Source organism: Engystomops pustulosus, chromosome 11 (assembly GCF_040894005.1).
Source record: "Engystomops pustulosus chromosome 11, aEngPut4.maternal, whole genome shotgun sequence".
Classification (NCBI taxonomy): Eukaryota; Metazoa; Chordata; class Amphibia; order Anura; family Leptodactylidae; genus Engystomops; species Engystomops pustulosus.
The window spans coordinates 71,644,080-71,668,161 of NC_092421.1; the positions used below are offsets into that span (position 1 = coordinate 71,644,080).

The following is a 24,082-nucleotide window of genomic DNA, read 5'->3' on the forward strand; positions in this document are numbered from 1 at the left end:
CATTATGCTAATGTGTCTGAAGGTGGGTGTTACCAGAGCCCCTCTGTGCTGTAGCTCCACAATTCACAGATTGTGTAGGGGAAGACAATGGGGCAGTCGCAATCCCGCAGCGTGTTGTCCGACGTGGATTCGGGTCTGCCGGGAGTCGCTAAGGTCGTGCGCCCGATATCCAGCAGGTGTCGCTGCTGCACCGAGGTTCGCCGGAGTTCACCTTCTTCTTTCCGTTTTTTAAATTCTGCATTTTTTTCAGAATCCGTCGGGTTGTCCGATGGCCACGGCTCCCGATTTCTGTCGCGTGAAAGCCGGGGCCGATGCGACACAATCCGATCGCGTGCGACAAAAACCCTGGGCAAATCGGTGCAAATCGGGATTAAATTCCCGTTTTTTAAATTCCACGTTTTTTCAGAATCCGTCGGGTTGTCCGATGGCCACGCCCCCCGATTTCTGCGCGTGAAAGCCGGGGCCGATGCGACACAATCCGATCGCGTGCGACAAAAACCCGGGGCAAATCGGGAATACTCGGGAAAAGCCGGCGGAATCGCGGCCGCAGGACCCTTAGTAAACTACCCCCAATGTCACAGCCTGTGAATGTGCAGCATGGAGGGGCTCTGGTAACACCCCCAGGAGCTCTTTGGGCTTATTCCCATCATTTTAACAGTTGATTTTAGAAGGAAGGAGGCCATAGATAACAAATGATCCACAGTTACAGGATCGATGAGTCCCTGGTTTATCACGGTGGATTTCCTTTATGTTGTGCTCCGTCTTGATAAGATGCTGTGTGTCTTATCTGATTACTTTCCATCAGGGATTGTGAGATTGAAGGAACCGTTCCGCAAGCCGTTCCCGCTCGAGGACTACCTGGACCTTTTCGATACGGCCGCCCAAAAAATCCAAGATTTTCACAAAGAAGACCTGCTGCTCGATTCTGGGCGGGTCGATCCGATCCTCACCGGTAGGAGGAACGATCATACGACAAAAAATTTGCAGAGCATGATGGGAAATGTATGGTTTTTCTAAAAAAAATTTATTATAGGGGAAGCCAGTGCGTCCACCTTATGGGACAACAGCGCCTGGTCCTTCTTCTATGACAGTGTCCCCAACACGGAGCCCCCGGTGCTGATCCAGGACTTCATCCATGCTTTCCAGCCGGACGCCAAGTTCATTGTCATGCTGCGGGATCCTGTGGAGAGGTAAAATAATCTTAAAGATTAAAATTTTACCAAACTAAACTACCAGCCCCTTAGGTGGGGGATCAAATGTGCTCTCTAAAATTCCCTCTTGTATTTGAAATCTCACCTGTTTACCTATGGAAAAAAAAACCTCTTCCAAAGTCATCTGAAAATGAGCAGAGAAGAGTCATATTTTACCTGAGATGGGTCAAGTTTAGAGGCTGCAGGGGGAAAGTCACTTCAGGTGTCCCTGTGTATGGTTATAAAGAATCTAAGACACCTACTTTATACCGGAGATACGGCCAGTTACCACGCCAATTCCCTTCTTTTTTTTAATCTGTAGTTTGCATTTCCAACTCTGCCTGTATTTCCAGTTCTGTATCTCACAGAACCAGATCTGAAAAGTGAAATTTTTATCTGCCATAATACACCTAAAGCATGTTTCTAGGTGCTATAGAACCAAAGATATAGACTTCTGAAGTGGGCCTCCCCCTGCAGCCTCTAAAGTTGACTCATTTCAAGCAAAGATGACTCTTCTCTATTCATTTTCACATGACTTTGGAGGAGAATTTTGTGTAGGTAACGAATGACGATGAGGACATTCTAAAAAGGACATTTCATACCCTACCTGAGGGGGCTGTTACTTTATTTGGGTAAAATCTGTTGACAGGTTCCCTTTAACTCAGACTAGCTGTGAAATCGCTGCAGAACAGATGACAGTCATAAGATTGTTTCTCCGCGTATTTTTTTTAGCTCTGTGATCTCTATAATTAGATCCTGTGATGTTGTCACTACAGTAAATAAGCAGGAAGCCATCAATATTCTTCTCTTATTAAATAGAATTCAATATCTAAGTGGACATTATCCCCTATAGACAGGATCCACAGAACAGCCCCCAAAGGTTAGGCATGAAATATTATTACTAGAATTTTCTTCTTTTTGCGTTAAATCTTTCCTACAAAAATCATCTCCAAAGTCATATGCAAATGAGCTGAGAAGAGTCACTTTTTTGCTTGAGATGAGTCAATTTTAATTCCTGGAAGGGGGAAGGACATTTCAGATTGCCATATATTCGGTTTTATAGTACCTAGAATGAAAAAAGAATCTCATCTTTCAGCCTCTAAACTTGACTCATCTTAAGAAAAATGTGATGCTTCTCAGCTCATTTGCATATGACTTTGCTATCATATGTTGTTCTGTGAGCTACAAAACCAGAGATACAGGCAGTTAAAGAAATAGTTAAAGAACTGTGAGCTGCAGATAGAGATCCAGTAGTTCCGCCTTTTCCTTAACAGAACAACATATGATAGCAAAGTCATATGCAAATGAGCTGAGAAGCATCACATTTTTCTTAAGATGAGTCAAGTTTAGAGGCTGGCAGGGGAGGATTATTTCCGATGCCCATATCTTTGGTTTTATAGTACCTATAATGAGATTAAAATTTCATCTTTCCAATCGCTTGTGGTTCTGTGAGCTACAGAATCGGTCATGAAGACAGTTAAAGACATAGTTGGAAATTAGAGTTCCAGATAAAGTTCCAGTTCCCGTCCTTTTCCTTAACTGTCTGTAACTCTGGATTATGTAGCTCACAGAACCACATACGAAACCAAAGTCACATGCAAATGAGGTGAGATGAGTCACTTTTTGCCTGAGATGAGTCAAGTTTAGAGGTTGGGAGGGAGACCCTCATTTCAGATGCCCATATCTTCGGTTTTATAGTGCCTAGAATGAAATCTTTCAGATGACATCAGGCTTGTGGTTCCGTGAGGGAGTTAAAGACATAGTTGGAAGTAAGACCTTCAGACAAAGATCCAGTTCCCGTCCTTTTCCTTAACTGCCTTTATCTCCGGATCTGTAGTTCACAGAACCCCAGCATAAAATAGAAGTGTCTAAATTGACGTTCCCTCGTCAATCACTTCATTTTAGGCAAAAAAAAGTGACTCTTCTCTGCTTATTTCCATATGATTTGATGGTGTTTTATGTTAGTTCTTGTTTGTTTACCGGTGACAATGTCGGCCCTGCTACGTCAGCAGTTGCATTATGTCTGTGAAACATAAAACGGGTCAGCAATCTATATGTTCGGCGCTGTAACCCTCCCTTGTGGTTCTTCTCTCCCCGCACAGGCTATACTCAGATTATCTGTACTTCGCCATTGCAAACAAGTCCGCAGAGGATTTTAACGACAAAGTGAACGAGTCTCTGCAGATGTTTGAGAGCTGCCTGCAAGCGTCCTCCCTGCGCTCCTGTGCTTACAATACCACCTTCAGCAACGCGCTGCCGGTATGTGACGTGCCCCGGGACCCTCTGTGTACACATCCCAGGCCCCCGACATCTGTTCTAATCAGTAGCTGGGGAATACGACACGTCTGCCACTGCTTCCAGCCCCGCAGCAGAGCCAGGATGCTCCATAGTATAACACGAGTCATTCTAATATTGTGTTAGTGAGCGGATCTCTCTATAGCAGAACTGATTTTTAGGGGGTTAATTTTTCTTGCAGACCCCTGATTTCTTTAATGATCCCTTTACAGGGGGCTCCCAGGGGTCTCATGTCATATCCCTTTTATCCACTATTCACAACATAGAGAATAATTAATAATTATAATACTTTTATTTATATAGCGCTCACAGATTATGCAGCGCTGCACAGAGTTTGCCAAATCTTGTCCCCAAGGGGCTCACAATCTAATCAACCTACCTGTATGTTTTTTGGAGTGTGGGAGGAAACCGGAGGACCCGGAGGAAATCCACGCAAACACGGAGAGAACATACAAACTCCTTGCAGATGTTGAACTGAAAGGGATTTGGACCCAGGAACCCAGCACTGCAAGCTTGTAATGCTAACCACTGAGCCACCGTGCTGCCCGAGTGCTAATCTGTGGGGGTCCGATAGATAGGTTCTGGAAATATTTTGTATTTGGTGGGGTGGGGACGCTGTGGAACTAGGAACCTTCTTGTTTGACAGTTTCCCATGGATGACGCTGTCTTAAAGGGGCATCTACCACCAGAATCAAGGGCTCCAGGCTCCATAGGTGTTAATGGAACCTGGAGCCCCTCAGGCGCATTTGCATACAGTCCTTCATCTTGGTGGTAGATGTCCTTTAAATAACCCTGTGGGCAATGTGACTGGTTGATTGGTTTGCAGGGCAAATGAACTGGTGGTTTTTGTAACAGCCACACACGCCAGACCACGAGCAACCAGAAAGAATAAGCTCTTTTAAACCTGGTAACCTGTTCACTAACCACGTGAGCGGCTTCTTGGACACATTTGTCCAGCTGAGGTCCAGCTGCACCGGCTGCCTCCTAATGATACCGCTAAGTGCCTGTGGCATCAGAGACTTGCAGCGACTCATAACAATCCTGGACCAAAGGCGTTTATCACAACCCCATTTGTACCAGGCCTTGCAGACTCTCATACAGACACAAATCTCTTTCTGCGTAAGATAGTGGAAGACAGAAAGCCAGACGTCCTTCTGCATTGAAGGGTCATCTTTGTGCTGCCCAGGCAGCAGTCCATTCTCATCGTCCTCATCTTCATCGTCCTCTTCATCCTCATCCTCTTCGTCCTCATCTGGCGGCTCAGGAGGAGACGGGCGAAAAGAATGACGGGAATTAGATGTAATGGCTTGCAGTTTGGGGACGATAGAAGAGGAACTGAGCTCTTTAGGGGGTCGCTGGAGGGTAACAGTGAGGTAGGAGCTCCGGTGCCAGGCACGGTCCGCCTCTGAATGTTCTCGCCCGCTGGGGTGGTTTTCCTTTTCACGGGTCAGCTGTCGCCTCTTGGCTCGCTCTTCCCTGCTGACATGTATCGCCTGTGGTGTTGTTGCTGGCGGCGTGGGGGGACCAGAAGATGGGGAAGGAGGTAGGAGGAGAAGTGGCGGTGATGGGGGGCTCTGTCCCAGAGGTGGACGTAAAACTTTGGCTGATAAGTGGGGGTCCAGATCACAGTTGTCCACAGCCTTTCGTTTATTGTGCAGCAAGACTTTTTCCTGATCGGTGTTCCCCGTGTGCTTCTTCCGCTCGTAACATTTTGGGGCATTCCCAGTAGTTGGGAAGCTCCTCACTCAGCAAGCCTTCGCCGTCCATCTCAAGGCAGCCAGGATGGACAATCTCATTGCACGTGGAGCACTCCATAAGCTTCTTCTCAAAGTCGTGGGAATCGCTGGTCTGATCCACCTCTCCACACACGGCACAGGTGACAGAGTGGGGCAGCCTAGGCTGGAGGAAGAGGTGGCCGTAGTCCGAGACCTCATCACTGCAACTGCCAAGGGGCTCCCCCCGACTATAAATAGAAAGCGCAAGGCACTGCCTCTGCATGCAGGACTGCTTCATCCTGCCGGGACCCCCAAACTTCTTCATGTCTTTGCAGTAGTGACATGTCCCACACTCTCTTTGGAGACAGGCTTGACATTTCCGGCATCTTACTCGTCGTCTCCTCGCGCCAGAGGAGGCCGCTGATCCAGAGTAGGTGGCAGCCGGTCGGGGGGCTGACGTGGCATGACGGGCTGCCGGCCGCATGATGTGAGGTTTGGTGAACTGGATCTTGGGCCGGAGGTGAACTTTATACTGCTGTCTTTTGGGCCACTGTACAATGGGAACTCCGGTGAGGGCGAGTTCAGGTGGGTCCTGCGCGTGTCCTTCCAGAAGCTTTAGAGGGGTGGCCGGTGATGGACATGGCAGAGTGCAGGGGGCACAGATCCTCAGTCAGGGGGAGGGCGCTGCGGTCCTCATGCACTGGCCCTGGTGCGGCTCGTGCTGACCCCTCTCTGCTGCACTCACTGCTTACACACTCTTCCCAGCAGTGCTTCTGCTGCAGGTTCTTGCACTACAACCCAGACACAGACCTGCTCTGCACTACAACAACTCAGACACTGGAGCTGCTCTGCACTACAACAACTCAGACACTGGAGCTGCTCTGCACTACAACAACTCAGACACAGGAGCTGCTCTGCACTACAACAACTCAGACACAGGAGCTGCTCTGCACTACAACAACTCAGACACTGGAGCTGCTCTGCACTACAACAACTCAGACACTGGAGCTACTCTGCACTACAACAACTCAGACACTGGAGCTGCTCTGCACTACAACAACTCAGACACAGGAGCTGCTCTGCACTACAACAACTCAGACACAGGAGCTGCTCTGCACTACAACAACTCAGACACTGGAGCTGCTCTGCACTACAACAACTCAGACACTGGAGCTGCTCTGCACTACAACAACTCAGACACTGGAGCTGCTCTGCACTACAACAACTCAGACACAGGAGCTGCTCTGCACTACAACAACTCAGACACAGGAGCTGCTCTGCACTACAACAACTCAGACACAGGAGCTGCTCTGCACTACAACAACTCAGACACAGGAGCTGCTCTGCACTACAACAACTCAGACACAGGAGCTGCTCTGCACTACAACAACTCAGACACAGGAGCTGCTCTGCACTACAACAACTCAGACACTGGAGCTGCTCTGCACTACAACAACTCAGACACAGGAGCTGCTCTGCACTACAACAACTCAGACACAGGAGCTGCTCTGCACTACAACAACTCAGACACAGGAGCTGCTCTGCACTACAACAACTCAGACACAGGAGCTGCTCTGCACTACAACAACTCAGACACTGGAGCTGCTCTGCACTACAACAACTCAGACACAGGATCTGCTCTGCACTACAACAACTCAGACACAGGAGCTGCTCTGCACTACAACAACTCAGACACAGGAGCTGCTCTGCACTACAACAACTCAGACACAGGAGCTGCTCTGCACTACAACAACTCAGACACAGGAGCTGCTCTGCACTACAACAACTCAGACACTGGAGCTGCTCTGCACTACAACAACTCAGACACAGGAGCTGCTCTGCACTACAACAACTCAGACACAGGAGCTGCTCTGCACTACAACAACTCAGACACTACGCCTGGTCTGCACTACAACAACTCAGACACAGGAGCTGCTCTGCACTACAACAACTCAGACACAGGAGCTGCTCTGCACTACAACAACTCAGACACTGGAGCTGCTCTGCACTACAACAACTCAGACACAGGAGCTGCTCTGCACTACAACAACTCAGACACTGGAGCTGCTCTGCACTACAACAACTCAGACACAGGAGCTGCTCTGCACTACAACAACTCAGACACAGGAGCTGCTCTGCACTACAACAACTCAGACACAGGAGCTGCTCTGCACTACAACAACTCAGACACAGGAGCTGCTCTGCACTACAACAACTCAGACACTGGAGCTGCTCTGCACTACAACAACTCAGACACAGGATCTGCTCTGCACTACAACAACTCAGACACAGGAGCTGCTCTGCACTACAACAACTCAGACACAGGAGCTGCTCTGCACTACAACAACTCAGACACAGGAGCTGCTCTGCACTACAACAACTCAGACACAGGAGCTGCTCTGCACTACAACAACTCAGACACTGGAGCTGCTCTGCACTACAACAACTCAGACACAGGAGCTGCTCTGCACTACAACAACTCAGACACAGGAGCTGCTCTGCACTACAACAACTCAGACACTACGCCTGGTCTGCACTACAACAACTCAGACACAGGAGCTGCTCTGCACTACAACAACTCAGACACAGGAGCTGCTCTGCACTACAACAACTCAGACACTGGAGCTGCTCTGCACTACAACAACTCAGACACTGGAGCTGCTCTGCACTACAACAACTCAGACACTGGAGCTGCTCTGCACTACAACAACTCAGACACTGGAGCTGCTCTGCACTACAACAACTCAGACACTGGAGCTGCTCTGCACTACAACAACTCAGACACTGGAGCTGCTCTGCACTACAACAACTCAGACACAGGACCTGCACCGCACTACAACAACTCAGACACTGGAGCTGCTCTGCACTACAACAACTCAGACACTGGAGCTGCTCTGCACTACAACAACTCAGACACTGGAGCTGCTCTGCACTACAACAACTCAGACACTGGAGCTGCTCTGCACTACAACAACTCAGACACTGGAGCTGCTCTGCACTACAACAACTCAGACACTGGAGCTGCTCTGCACTACAACAACTCAGACACTGGAGCTGCTCTGCACTACAACAACTCAGACACTGGAGCTGCTCTGCACTACAACAACTCAGACACTGGAGCTGCTCTGCACTACAACAACTCAGACACTGGAGCTGCTCTGCACTTCAACAACTCAGACACTGGACCTGCTCTGCACTACAACAACTCAGACACAGGAGCTGCTCTGCACTACAACAACTCAGACACTAGGCCTGCTCTGCACTACAACAACTCAGACACAGGAGCTGCTCTGCACTACAACAACTCAGACACAGGAGCTGCTCTGCACTACAACAACTCAGACACAGGAGCTGCTCTGCACTACAACAACTCAGACACTGGAGCTGCTCTGCACTACAACAACTCAGACACAGGAGCTGCTCTGCACTACAACAACTCAGACACAGGAGCTGCTCTGCACTACAACAACTCAGACACAGGACCTAGACCGCACTACAACAACTCAGACACAGGAGCTGCTCTGCACTACAACAACTCAGACACAGGAGCTGCTCTGCACTACAACAACTCAGACACTGGAGCTGCTCTGCACTACAACAACTCAGACACTGGAGCTGCTCTGCACTACAACAACTCAGACACTGGAGCTGCTCTGCACTACAACAACTCAGACACAGGAGCTGCTCTGCACTACAACAACTCAGACACTGGAGCTGCTCTGCACTACAACAACTCAGACACAGGAGCTGCTCTGCACTACAACAACTCAGACACAGGAGCTGCTCTGCACTACAACAACTCAGACACAGGAGCTGCTCTGCACTACAACAACTCAGACACTGGAGCTGCTCTGCACTTCAACAACTCAGACACTGGAGCTGCTCTGCACTTCAACAACTCAGACACAAGAGCTGCTCTGCACTACAACAACTCAGACACAGGAGCTGCTCTGCACTACAACAACTCAGACACAGGAGCTGCTCTGCACTACAACAACTCAGACACAGGAGCTGCTCTGCACTACAACAACTCAGACACTGGAGCTGCTCTGCACTACAACAACTCAGACACTGGAGCTGCTCTGCACTACAACAACTCAGACACAGGAGCTGCTCTGCACTACAACAACTCAGACACAGGAGCTGCTCTGCACTACAACAACTCAGACACAGGACCTGCACCGCACTACAACAACTCAGACACAGGAGCTGCTCTGCACTACAACAACTCAGACACAGGAGCTGCTCTGCACTACAACAACTCAGACACTGGAGCTGCTCTGCACTACAACAACTCAGACACTGGAGCTGCTCTGCACTACAACAACTCAGACACTGGAGCTGCTCTGCACTACAACAACTCAGACACAGGAGCTGCTCTGCACTACAACAACTCAGACACTGGAGCTGCTCTGCACTACAACAACTCAGACACAGGAGCTGCTCTGCACTACAACAACTCAGACACAGGAGCTGCTCTGCACTACAACAACTCAGACACAGGAGCTGCTCTGCACTACAACAACTCAGACACTGGAGCTGCTCTGCACTTCAACAACTCAGACACTGGAGCTGCTCTGCACTACAACAACTCAGACACAGGAGCTGCTCTGCACTACAACAACTCAGACACTACGCCTGGTCTGCACTACAACAACTCAGACACAGGAGCTGCTCTGCACTACAACAACTCAGACACTGGACCTGCTCTGCACTACAACAACTCAGACACTGGAGCTGCTCTGCACTACAACAACTCAGACACTGGAGCTGCTCTGCACTACAACAACTCAGACACTGGAGCTGCTCTGCACTACAACAACTCAGACACTGGAGCTGCTCTGCACTACAACAACTCAGACACTGGAGCTGCTCTGCACTACAACAACTCAGACACTGGAGCGGCTCTGCACTACAACAACTCAGACACTGGAGCTGCTCTGCACTACAACAACTCAGACACTGGAGCTGCTCTGCACTACAACAACTCAGACACTGGAGCTGCTCTGCACTACAACAACTCAGACACAGGAGCTGCTCTGCACTTCAACAACTCAGACACTGGACCTGCTCTGCACTACAACAACTCAGACACAGGAGCTGCTCTGCACTACAACAACTCAGACACTAGGCCTGCTCTGCACTACAACAACTCAGACACAGGAGCTGCTCTGCACTACAACAACTCAGACACAGGAGCTGCTCTGCACTACAACAACTCAGACACAGGAGCTGCTCTGCACTACAACAACTCAGACACTGGAGCTGCTCTGCACTACAACAACTCAGACACAGGAGCTGCTCTGCACTACAACAACTCAGACACAGGAGCTGCTCTGCACTACAACAACTCAGACACAGGACCTGCACCGCACTACAACAACTCAGACACAGGAGCTGCTCTGCACTACAACAACTCAGACACAGGAGCTGCTCTGCACTACAACAACTCAGACACTGGAGCTGCTCTGCACTACAACAACTCAGACACTGGAGCTGCTCTGCACTACAACAACTCAGACACTGGAGCTGCTCTGCACTACAACAACTCAGACACAGGAGCTGCTCTGCACTACAACAACTCAGACACAGGAGCTGCTCTGCACTACAACAACTCAGACACTGGAGCTGCTCTGCACTACAACAACTCAGACACAGGAGCTGCTCTGCACTACAACAACTCAGACACAGGAGCTGCTCTGCACTTCAACAACTCAGACACAGGAGCTGCTCTGCACTACAACAACTCAGACACAGGAGCTGCTCTGCACTACAACAACTCAGACACAGGAGCTGCTCTGCACTACAACAACTCAGACACAGGAGCTGCTCTGCACTACAACAACTCAGACACAGGAGCTGCTCTGCACTACAACAACTCAGACACAGGAGCTGCTCTGCACTACAACAACTCAGACACAGGAGCTGCTCTGCACTACAACAACTCAGACACAGGAGCTGCTCTGCACTACAACAACTCAGACACAGGAGCTGCTCTGCACTACAACAACTCAGACACAGGAGCTGCTCTGCACTACAACAACTCAGACACTGGAGCTGCTCTGCACTACAACAACTCAGACACTGGAGCTGCTCTGCACTACAACAACTCAGACACTGGAGCTGCTCTGCACTACAACAACTCAGACACTGGAGCTGCTCTGCACTACAACAACTCAGACACTGGAGCTGCTCTGCACTACAACAACTCAGACACTGGAGCTGCTCTGCACTACAACAACTCAGACACAGGAGCTGCTCTGCACTACAACAACTCAGACACTGGAGCTGCTCTGCACTACAACAACTCAGACACAGGAGCTGCTCTGCACTACAACAACTCAGACACAGGAGCTGCTCTGCACTACAACAACTCAGACACAGGAGCTGCTCTGCACTACAACAACTCAGACACTGGAGCTGCTCTGCACTTCAAAAACTCAGACACAGGAGCTGCTCTGCACTACAACAACTCAGACACAGGAGCTGCTCTGCACTACAACAACTCAGACACAGGAGCTGCTCTGCACTACAACAACTCAGACACAGGAGCTGCTCTGCACTACAACAACTCAGACACTGGAGCTGCTCTGCACTACAACAACTCAGACACAGGAGCTGCTCTGCACTACAACAACTCAGACACTGGAGCTGCTCTGCACTACAACAACTCAGACACAGGAGCTGCTCTACACTACAACAACTCAGACACAGGAGCTGCTCTGCACTACAACAACTCAGACACAGGAGCTGCTCTGCACTACAACAACTCAGACACAGGAGCTGCTCTGCACTACAACAACTCAGACACAGGAGCTGCTCTGCACTACAACAACTCAGACACAGGAGCTGCTCTGCACTACAACAACTCAGACACAGGAGCTGCTCTGCACTACAACAACTCAGACACAGGAGCTGCTCTGCACTACAACAACTCAGACACTGGAGCTGCTCTGCACTACAACAACTCAGACACTGGAGCTGCTCTGCACTACAACAACTCAGACACTGGAGCTGCTCTGCACTACAACAACTCAGACACTGGAGCTGCTCTGCACTACAACAACTCAGACACTGGAGCTGCTCTGCACTACAACAACTCAGACACAGGAGCTGCTCTGCACTACAACAACTCAGACACTGGAGCTGCTCTGCACTACAACAACTCAGACACAGGAGCTGCTCTGCACTACAACAACTCAGACACAGGAGCTGCTCTGCACTACAACAACTCAGACACAGGAGCTGCTCTGCACTACAACAACTCAGACACTGGAGCTGCTCTGCACTTCAAAAACTCAGACACAGGAGCTGCTCTGCACTACAACAACTCAGACACAGGAGCTGCTCTGCACTACAACAACTCAGACACTGGAGCTGCTCTGCACTTCAAAAACTCAGACACAGGAGCTGCTCTGCACTACAACAACTCAGACACAGGAGCTGCTCTGCACTACAACAACTCAGACACAGGAGCTGCTCTGCACTACAACAACTCAGACACAGGAGCTGCTCTGCACTACAACAACTCAGACACTGGAGCTGCTCTGCACTACAACAACTCAGACACAGGAGCTGCTCTGCACTACAACAACTCAGACACTGGAGCTGCTCTGCACTACAACAACTCAGACACAGGAGCTGCTCTACACTACAACAACTCAGACACAGGAGCTGCTCTGCACTACAACAACTCAGACACAGGAGCTGCTCTGCACTACAACAACTCAGACACAGGACCTGCACCGCACTACAACAACTCAGACACAGGAGCTGCTCTGCACTACAACAACTCAGACACTGGAGCTGCTCTGCACTACAACAACTCAGACACTGGAGCTGCTCTGCACTACAACAACTCAGACACAGGAGCTGCTCTGCACTACAACAACTCAGACACAGGAGCTGCTCTGCACTACAACAACTCAGACACTGGAGCTGCTCTGCACTACAACAACTCAGACACTGGAGCTGCTCTGCACTACAACAACTCAGACACTGGAGCTGCTCTGCACTACAACAACTCAGACACTGGAGCTGCTCTGCACTACAACAACTCAGACACTGGAGCTGCTCTGCACTACAACAACTCAGACACAGGAGCTGCTCTGCACTACAACAACTCAGACACTGGAGCTGCTCTGCACTACAACAACTCAGACACAGGAGCTGCTCTGCACTACAACAACTCAGACACAGGAGCTGCTCTGCACTACAACAACTCAGACACAGGAGCTGCTCTGCACTACAACAACTCAGACACTGGAGCTGCTCTGCACTACAACAACTCAGACACTGGAGCTGCTCTGCACTACAACAACTCAGACACTGGAGCTGCTCTGCACTACAACAACTCAGACACTGGAGCTGCTCTGCACTACAACAACTCAGACACAGGAGCTGCTCTGCACTACAACAACTCAGACACAGGAGCTGCTCTGCACTACAACAACTCAGACACAGGAGCTGCTCTGCACTACAACAACTCAGACACTGGAGCTGCTCTGCACTACAACAACTCAGGCACAGGAGCTGCTCTGCACTACAACAACTCAGACACAGGAGCTGCTCTGCACTACAACAACTCAGACACAGGAGCTGCTCTGCACTGGTCTCTTGCAAAATGTAACAATATTGTGTGATGTCACTACAGCAGCTTTGTTTAGTTAACTCTATAGTTGCTGTGTAGTAGTGTGATACACATGTGTATGTGCACAGTTTAGCTGTGTTTATGAGGCAGGGATCTAGAGATCATGATACCCCTGTTTTCACTGGGCTACATTTTACTCATCCTTAGGCTACATTCGCACTGCCGTTGCTCGCCCGTACCGTAGCAGGTAACGGCAGTGCACGGGGAGAGGAGGAGGAGGAGGAGGAGGAGGAAGTGAGCGCAGCTCACCCCCGCCCCTCTCCACAGCAACCTATGGCGCACGGTGCCGTACTACGGAGAAAGATAGGACAGGTCCTATCTTTTTCTGGGGTACGGAGCAGTACAGTGCCGCATGTTTTCTGCACCGTAACGCTCCCGTAGGGTGCCGTGCGCCCATTGCCGTCTATGGGGGACGTATATTGGCCGTATATATACGTCCCCTATACGGTAGTGTGAATGTAGCCTTAGGGTGATGCGACACGTGGCGTTTTTGGTCCTTTTTTAAGAATGCATTTTAAACGGATCCGGTTTTTACCGGTTACCATGCGTTTGGCTGCTCTGAAGCTTTTTTTTTTTTTTTAAATATTTTTATTTGGATTTTTTTTTTCAAAAAACATTACAATACAACAAATATCAGGCTCGCAGGCCCATTAAAACCATATTAGAGAAAAAGAAAGATACATCATAAAATTTCTTATGTCTTAAAATAAGAACTTTCACATTCCAGAGGCCTATCAAAGTGTTGCTTGCAGAAAATATGTAACAATGGTTGAATGAAGGAATAAACCACCTCCTTTAGTCTAACCAATTCCCCACCTCCCTAATGACCCTTTCAGCTGTTCCAGTAGATACCATCGTGTCAAAGTGAAAGGACGGAAAATGTACTCCCTTTCAGCAGCAGTATAGAATTTCAGTATGAACCCTCTCCACTTTTTAAACAGTTTAGCTGTCAGTTTCGATTTTCCCCTTTCCGCTTCCAATCTTTCCAGCTGGAATAATTTCTTCATCTGTGTCACAATGTCGTTTCTTGATGGCATTTGTGGCACAAGCCATTTTTGAAGCAAACACCTTTTTGCGACTAAACTGACCGTGTGAAAAAGTCTTGGCAACCCTCCCCCTTGTGGAAGTGTTTCGTCCTCCTGTGTTTGGTCATAATGAAATAAATATGTCACCGGATTCCTTTGAATTGGACGACCCCATATCTCTGTCCCCATTTGTTCCACCTCACCCCAAAAGGACTGCGCGTACGTACATTCCCATAGGCCATGAAAAAGATCAGTCGCTGCTGTCTGGCAGTTAGGACAGGCTGTTAACCGATCTGGGAATCTTGGAGAGGGTGGGAGATTAAATGCGTAAATGGCTCTGTGTTGTATCCTAAATTGTGTGTCTCTCCATACCTCGTTCAAGACATTATCTCTAACCAATTTCCAGCCCTTTAGAATTTTTTCGGCTATATTTGGGTCCTCTAATTGTGTTGCCCACCCTGCAAAGGAGGGCCCTTTCTGTCCTAGTGTTTCCTAAGCACACGATACGCTATCGAGATACCCCGTCTCTGAAGGGGGACCATCAAGAGCTCGTCAAATGTATTTTGGGATGCTTCCCTCGTCACATCAATGAGATCCTCCATACAGAACTTCTTCACCTGGATATATTGAAAGTGTTGTTCCCCTCTTAGACCATATTTTAAGTTGACCTCTTCCCTAGTTAACCACCTGTGCTCCTGATGGTGAAGCAGGTCGCCTACTTTCATTATCCCCTTCTCCCTCCATTCTAGGAACAGTCTGCTCTGACGACCCTGCGAGAACCCTGGGTGGTTCCACAGGGGAAGATGTTTGGAGACCCTCCATGACAATTTGTATCCCCTACGGATTATTTTCCATGCAGCTATGGTATCCTTGAGGACACTTGATCCCTTCATTTCCACCGGTTGCTTCCCCTGTGGTACATGTAGTAATGTTCGTAAATCCCATGGGGAACAGAAGGCCGATTCCAGTTCAAAATCTGAAAAATGACTAGACCCTTTAATCCAATCAGCCACATGTCTGAATATACACGCTAAATTATAGTTCCGTACATCAGGTAGGTTCATCCCTCCTTCATCTTTCCCTGCCATCAGCTTTTGTGCCCTGATCCGGGGTCTCCTCCCTTTCCATAAAAAGTGTGATATCGCCTTGTTGAGCGAGTTCAAGTCTCCATGTTTCAGAAGGATCGGCAGGGTCTGCATTGGATACATTAATTTTGAAATGCTCATCATTTTGATAAGCTGATTTCGTCCCAGCAGGGAGAGAGGAAGATCATGCCATTGCTGCAATTCCCTGGCAATCTTCTGAAACAAAGGGGTATAGTTAAGTCGGTAAAGGGATTCCGTAGTCCTACCAATTCTGATTCCCAGGTATCGTATCCACGACTGGGCCACCGGAATATTGCAAATATGCATAATAGCAGGGCTATCTTGTCGTCCAGTCCCCAAAAATAATATTTCACATTTTGTTTTGTTCACCCGAAATCCCGAGAACTCTCCGAATTTATCCAGTAACTCCATTACCGCCGGTAGATGACAGACAGGGTCTTTCATGAATAAAATTATATCGTCCGCGAATAAAGCGAGGCGCAGATTTTTATCTCCCACCTTTATCCCCTCAAACATTGCTGTTGTCGCCAGGACACGCGACAGGGGTTCCAATGCTAGATTGAACAACAGAGGGGAGAGGGGGCAGCCCTGCCGCGTGCCCTTCTGCAATGGAAACCGTTGCGAGATAAAGCCCGGAGTACTAACTCTGGCACTGGGGTTCCCATAGAGAGATGTCAAATAGTTGCAAAAAGGACCTTCAAATCCCATGTGTTGCATCACCTGCCTGAGCCACCCCCAACGTACATTATCGAAGGCCTTTTCGGCATCCAGGGTGACCAAGGCAGGGGCCACACCCCCAGGGGATATGCGAGAGCTGGCATCCATTGCCAACAAAACTCGCCTCACATTTGTCACAGCTGACCGACCCACGGTGAAACCTACTTGGAGTGGGGAGATTAGAGACAGCATTATTGACGCCAAGCGGTTCGCCAGAATTTTAGAAAGGATTTTAACGTCGACGTCCATCAATGAGATGGGCCTATAAGAGCTAGGACACTCTGGGTCTTTCCCCTCTTTGAGGAGCAATTTAATGTACGCCGTATTCATATGGGTAGACATAGGGGAGCCCTCCATTAATTTGGAGAACAAGCTAGCCAGAGTAGGGGTGACTTGCTCGTGTACCGCCTTATAGAATTCCCCCGTGTAGCCATCAGGCCCAGGTGCCTTGCCAGTGGGAAGGGCCTTTATCGTCCTTTGTATCTCCTCCGCTGCAATTGGGGCATTTAGAGTCTGCACCTGGGTCTGTGACAAACGGGGCAACTCTAGGTCGCGCAGGAAAGATTGCCCGGAGTCTCCTTCTATGGGAGATTCTTCATATAGATTTTCAAAATACTTCCCCAGTATGTCATTTATCTCCTTCGGGGATACTGCCACTGTATCATCTGGGCGTTTCATTCTCAAAAGGTGGGTCGCAGGGCGGCGCCCCTTTGCCAAATTTGCCAGCAACCTACTGGATTTGTCCCCGAATTTGTGAAGTTCCAATTCAAATTTAGATCTAATGAAATCTTCCTTCCTCTCTGCCCATATATTAAAGTCCTCCTTGGCTTTCCCCCATGCTTCTTTTGTGGTGTCTGATGGATGCTCTAAAAAGTCTGAGTAAGCTTTACGTACCTCCTCACTTGCCCTCCTAAACTGCTCCCTGGTTGTCCTTTTTAGCGCCCATATATGGTCTCTTATACGGCCCCTAACTACCACTTTACCCGACTCCCAGAACAACATAGTGTCAGTGGCATGACACCCGTTTCCGTTTAGATATTCTGTCCACCACCCTCGTAATAATTGTACAAAATCCTCGTCTTTAGTCAAGAAAGAGGGGAACCTCCACAGTATGTCACTGCCTTTCGGAGTCTTGTCAGCCAGTTCTAACACAACGGGGGCGTGATCTGAAATCACCATGTCTTCTATCTGAATTTGGGTAATTCTCGGCATCAGTGTTGGGCTCAATAGGAAATAATCCAGTCTCGACCAGGTGTCATGTGGATGGGAAAAATGGGTATACTCTCTGTCCTGAGGATGCATCAGGCGCCAAGCATCATCTAACGACATGGAGGTCGCCCAGTCTTTTAGTGAGTACGTCCATTGTCTCCCTATTGTACCTCTACTGTCCCTCCTGCTTCTGTCTTCCCTATTGTCCATTGTCAGGTTACAGTCTCCTCCCAAGATCTTCAAATGTCCCCCATCTGTCATGATCCTTGTCCGTAGGTCCTCGTAAAAAAGCTTCTGCTCTGAGTTAGGGGCATATATCCCGTAAATGCTTACGGTCTCTACTGCAAGGGACAATTTAATGTGAATCACTCTCCCTTCTGTGTCTTTCTCTGACGAAATAACTTTGTGAGGTAGTGTGCGATTGATCAATATAATAACGCCTGCCTTACGTTCCACTGCTGGGGATCCATAGACTTCTCCCACCCAAAGCCTTTTCATTCTCACCATATCGTCCTCATTCAAATGTGTTTCTTGTAAAATAGCGATGTCCACCCCGAGACGTTTCAAGTGGCGAAGCACCATGATACGTTTCTGGGGGGAGCGCAACCCCTTCACATTCCAGGTGACTATTTTCATTCTAACGATGGTCTGCAATCACACCACTACTGGAACAGCTGAAATATACTAGTATTTTTCCTTCCCCTCCTCCCCCCTGACCCCAACCCAAATAGAACACAACAATATTTCAAACAATATCAAAAGGAAAAAACAGAGAAAAACCCCCTTCCCCCCCTGACTTATTGCACAGGGAATGTGTTGCTCAGAATATCATTAATTTTCTCCAAGACTAACAGCTACTCTCTCCTTTATGGACTCCCTTTTTTCTAATGGTACAGGTGCTACAATAGACATTGCCCACCCCCGCACATGACTATCGATCATAATATTTCAGTAGCAGTAGCATAGCTCAAAACACACCCTCTCAGCATCTTTATCTCTAAAGTGCCCCCTCCCATCCCAGCTTACTTACAACATATATTAGTTTACTAGAAATAAAATGCAAGATATATAAAATATACAAATATACATGTTGAGTATCATATAACATGAAACGCCCCACCAGTACTATAATGTTGAGTACCCGCCAGGTGACTATCCCAACAGTCATTAACTATATGTGCAACCTCTCTCCCCCCCATACCGCCATCTCAAACGTCGTCTCCGTTAGACTAGCTCCTTCTTCCTCTGTCATTGCGGGCTTGCGGACGCCCCTCACGGCTCCCTCCCCTGGCTCTCGGGGTTCGTGGATACCTATCACTGGATTCTCTGCGGCTTCTCTCCTCCGACACTCGTGCAGATCCTCGGCGTTCCCTCTTAGGTAAAGAGTCCTGCGACACAGTCTCCAAAAACTCCTCTGCTTCTGCTGGGTCTTGGAAGGCATGTTGTACTCCATCTGTGGTAGTAAGCCGTAGTACTGCGGGATATGCCAGCTGAAATCGCACATTCCGCTGCGATAGTGCAGAGCACAGTGGTGAAAATAATTTCCTCTTTCTGGTGACTGCCAGAGAAAAGTCCTCAAAGACCAAGATCTTGTGGCCACGAACCAACAGAGGAGAACGAGAATTGCGGTACGCTCTTAATATGTCCTCCTTATCAGAGTAGTTCAGGTACTTAGCAATAGCTTGCCTCGGTTGCATTGACTGTCCCTCCAGGTTCTGCTGCGGCCCTCTGCGTGGAGGTCCCACTCTATGCACTCTCTCAATTTGTCTCTTCCTGCTAAGGCCCAAGGCCTTAGGCAAATCCTCCTCGTATATTTCTCTTAATTGGCCATTGTGAATTACTTCGGGTAGGCCCACAATTCTCAAATTGCTCCTTCTCGAGCGATTTTCAAGATCCTCCACCCGCTCTAGCAAAATAGTGGATAAGGAGTGCAAGTCCTCATACTGAGATTGCAGCACGTTCGCCTTCGTTGTATTATCACCTAGCGATATTTCCATGGCCGCAATCTTTTCCTCATTGCGCTTAATTGAATCTTTTACCTCGGCAAGGGAGTTCTGCAATGTTGCTGTCAGGTTGCTCACTAGGTCTGGGACTAAAAACCTCGCCACCTCTTTAGCCAGGATCTGATAATTCACCTCTCCGACCGAGCAGGTGGACTGCTGCGATGCGGTATCTCGACGATCCTCCTCGGTATAGTCCTCTGGCTGGGAGTGAACGGTAGTTTCACTCTCCTCTCTGGGGGCATTAGCTGGTGGTTGTTGTAATTCCGGTGGCGCCATCACCGCTGCCTCCGGCTCTTTCCCCGCCGGCGCCATGACAGGAGGAGCGCCCGATGACGCAACACGTGGCCGAGTGTGTTTTATAAGCTTCTGCCCGCTCCGGAGCAGATACCGCTCCATAAACTAGTAGATCCTAGTTCCAGGTTTGACTCCTTCCCTTTCCTGGCCTGGATGGCTTTAGATTGCAGGTCTAGGAGCTGAGCTTTAGCGGGGGACCACGGGAGCTACTTAGCACGCCGCCATTCCCATCAGCGCCGGAACCGGAAGTTCTCTCTGAAGCTTTTTATCTGTGAAGATAATGGTGGACATTCTCCATTCTTTAGTGCGTCAGGTCGGATCCCAGGGCCCCCTGACACTGCGGGCCCCATGGCAGCTGCTACCACTTCAGTTACACCCCTGTTGCAGGAGAGGTGACAGCTTCTATATGTTCTGTATACAGTAATGGGCTCAGTAGACATACACCCCCATGGAAGGGTTTCCCCGTGTTTCTGTATCAGTGGTTACGGTTCTTCCTTCAAGATAATTTTTCGACATCCTGCAAAATTGCTTCCACTACAAAGCCCATGGCCAGGAAATATACGGATAAACCTACAAAGCCGTGAAGAGGGAGATTGGATCCGTCTGCGGGGCACAGCAGCATTATCAATGAGCATAGCTGCTCTGTCTCCTCATGTACTGTATATTATATTCTATGCAACATTATAACATAAATAACCTAAATCTACTATGTGTCTGCATTCTACGGGAAGCTGATAAGTCTTCATTTCCGAAATTTTCCCCTTACAATTAATGTACAAGGAATTTCTTATAATCCAAAAACCTGCAGTATGTCTTATAAGATGCAGGACATACACACATTGGGGCTCATTTACTAAAGGTCCGCGGTCCGCACTATTATCGGAATACCTGACTATTTCCGATGTGCGCCGCATTTAGAAGGGGTTTTTGGAGCACGTGATCGGATTTTGGCGCATCGGCGCCGGTTTTCACGCGTCACAAATCAGGGGGCGGGCTGTCGGATGATCCGATGGATTCGGACAATGCACGGGATTTAACATTCAAAATTGTGTTGCAAGCCACGCACTTACATGCACCAGGAAGAAGAAGGTGAACTCCGCCGGACCTGAGCGGGGAAGCGACACATGCAGGAAATTGGACGCACGATCCTAGTGAATCGCGGCAGCTCCAAATCCTCGTCGGACAACGCACCTTGTGGTTCACTACGGGAGGGGTAAGTAAATGTAGCCCATTGAGGTCCCTGGTGGAAGAAGCGTAGCACTAAACGACCTACCATGGTAAATCATAGCGCTTACCAGCAGAATCCACTAGGGGGAGCATTTTTCATACAGATTCGTTTGCTAGTTGCTGCTTTTTTTTGTTCGCCTTTATTCTTGACCGGTGACTAATTATCTTTGTCCCGGTATTATTATTACATTGTTCCCACTTATAAAATCATTACAATATCAGAAAAATTTGGCTTTGAGATTTCTATAATGTAATCTTTCTTGTATTGTGCCCCCCCCCCCCAGGTACGTCTTCAGATCGGGCTCTACGTGGTATATTTATGGGACTGGTTATCTGTCTTTGATCTGGATCAATTTCTCATACTCCGCCTGGAAGATCATGCGGCGAATATCACGCAGAGCATGAGGCTTGTGTACAGGTTCCTTAATCTAGGTGAGTGCTGCGCCCTTGTGGTGGGTGCAATATATCTGGGGAATTGTGGGATACAAAGTAGTCAAATAAAGCTGCAGACAGTGTTAGGTATTGTCCTTGGAGATCTGGATAACCATAGCCTGTGTGTGTTCTTAGTAAGAGCAGGACTGCATTTATATTCCAGGATTGTAGCTGGACTTGATGCAAAAAAATAAATAAATTATGTATTAAGCATGATACGTATTCTCACACTGCTGTTCTATTAGCTCTCTGCATTGAGCTGCTCCATAGCTCCTCTTCTCTCCTCTCATTTTTGCAGACTTCTGATCGAATACTAACACACAGGGGCTGTGGAGTTACAATCTTGGAAGCGGAGCCAGTGACCGTTTTAATGGAGTCGTAATAAAATGGAGTGACTCTACAAATATATAATACATTATAAAAAAAATTTCACACCAGAAACCAGCACCCTAGATGCAGCAACAACCACAGTACAGCACAAAATAGCACCCCAGAAATTAAAAATACTACTAAGCAATAAATACCCCCCCCCCCCCAGCAGCCAAATACTGCATACAGAAAAGACACTGGTGACCCCAGAGCAGACAAAGATAATATAAAAACCCCAGAGTAGACAATAATGGAGACCCCCCAGTGCAGACAAATACTGGAGACCCCCAGTTCGGACTGAAAAAAAATTCTCCTTTCCTGCCTGCAGCACACTGCAGCCTCTTCTCTCCTCCATGTACCGCTCTGTTCTGTGTCCTGCACTGGTTTTGAGGCTGGACAGGCTGCAGGGGGCCTGTTGGTGCAGGTTGTGCATCCTTTTCTAGGCTTTTACTTGAGATGAATGTGGCTGCACTTTATGTACATGCTCAGCAGTGAAGCTTCTCAGCTACAGATCAGAGGAATAAGGCACTGGGAAGGAATTCCCGCATCTATCCCATCACTGCTAGAGTGACCAGGAAAACAGGACTGTGGAGTGAGAGTGAAGGTGGAGTAAGGGAAATTGAAGAGTGAGAGTTGTAGTCGGATGTTTGGCTTCCCAACCCTTCACAAGCACTTGTCCACACGTGAATAAAGAATTGAATTTTACGGAGTGCTGCTTCCTTGTTTTGGATACCCTATTAACACATTAAAAACTATAAAGTTTTTATTCCCAGCAGAAGTTCAATGCACAGAGCACAGCAGTGTGAGAACACACTCCTAGAGGCTACAGTCCTGGAATAGACATGCATCAGCAGAGAAAATGTCTCTAAATAATTCTTGGTTTAAATTGTAGTAAAAAGTAAAATTGGAGATGAAGGGAGGTAACAGGACAGATCTTCTGATATACCATATATACTCGAGTATAGAGCCTAGCACAAAAAAACCCAAACCCATACTCGAGTTAAAAACAAAACAAAAAAACCCCTCACCTTTCCGGCGTCCCCCGCTGCTGACTATATACTGGGGCAGGAAGCTGGCTATATACTGGGGCAGGGTGCTGGCTATATACTGGGGCAGGGTGCTGGCTATATACTGGGGCAGGGGGCTGGCTATATACTGTGGGATATGGGCTGGCAGGCTATATACTGGGGGGCAGGTGCTGGCTATATACCGAGGGCAGGGGGCTGGCTATATACTGGGGCAGGGGGCTGGCTATATACTGGGGCAGGGGGCTGGCTATATACTGTGGGATATGGGCTGGCAGGCTATGTGCTGGGGGGCAGGTGCTGGCTATATACATTGGGGCAGGGTCTGCAGGCTATATACTTTGGGGCAGGGCGTGCTGGCTATATACCGGGGGGCAGGTGCTGGCTATATACCGGGGGGCAGGTGCTTGCTTTATACCGGGGCAGGGGGCTGGATATATACTGGGGGATATGGGCTTGAAGGCTATATACTGGGGCAGGGGGCTGGCTATATACTGGGGAGGGGGATGGCTATATACTGGGGGATATGGGCTGGCAGGCTATATACTGGGGGGCAGGTGCTGGTTATATACTATGGGGCAGGGTCTGGCAGGCTATATACTGGGGAGGCTGTGACCAATGCATTCCCCACCCTAGGCTTATACTTGAGTCAATAGGTTTTCCCAGTTTTTTGTGGGGCCTCGGCTTATACTTGGGTCGGTTTATACTCGAGTATATACAGTATATGGTATAAGAGTAGCTTCTTTTTTGTCCATGGGCTCAGATCAATTCACTTAAATAGGGCAGAACTGTAATACCGCCCACAGCCTAAATCCAAGGGTGGCG

General features: G+C 48.7%; 1 protein-coding gene and 1 pseudogene across 6 annotated transcripts in view; one reads left to right on the plus strand and one right to left on the minus strand.

Annotated features, from left to right (window-relative positions):
* Nucleotides 1-24,082, plus strand: part of CHST15 (carbohydrate sulfotransferase 15) — a 49,426-nt gene that overhangs the window by 24,497 nt on the left and 847 nt on the right. For 5 of the 6 annotated variants that reach the window (XM_072129261.1, XM_072129265.1, XM_072129264.1 and 2 more), the window contains exons 4-7: nucleotides 806-952; nucleotides 1,034-1,190; nucleotides 3,293-3,449; nucleotides 21,716-21,863. In XM_072129261.1, coding sequence (XP_071985362.1) covers nucleotides 806-952; nucleotides 1,034-1,190; nucleotides 3,293-3,449; nucleotides 21,716-21,863 — 609 coding nt within the window. Of the gene's footprint in view, nucleotides 1-805; nucleotides 953-1,033; nucleotides 1,191-3,292; nucleotides 3,450-21,715; nucleotides 21,864-22,161; nucleotides 23,395-24,082 lie in introns of those variants that run through there. The other variant, XM_072129266.1, reaches the window with a different exon arrangement.
* On the minus strand, nucleotides 4,268-5,934 carry LOC140106418 (lysine-specific demethylase 2A pseudogene; annotated as a pseudogene).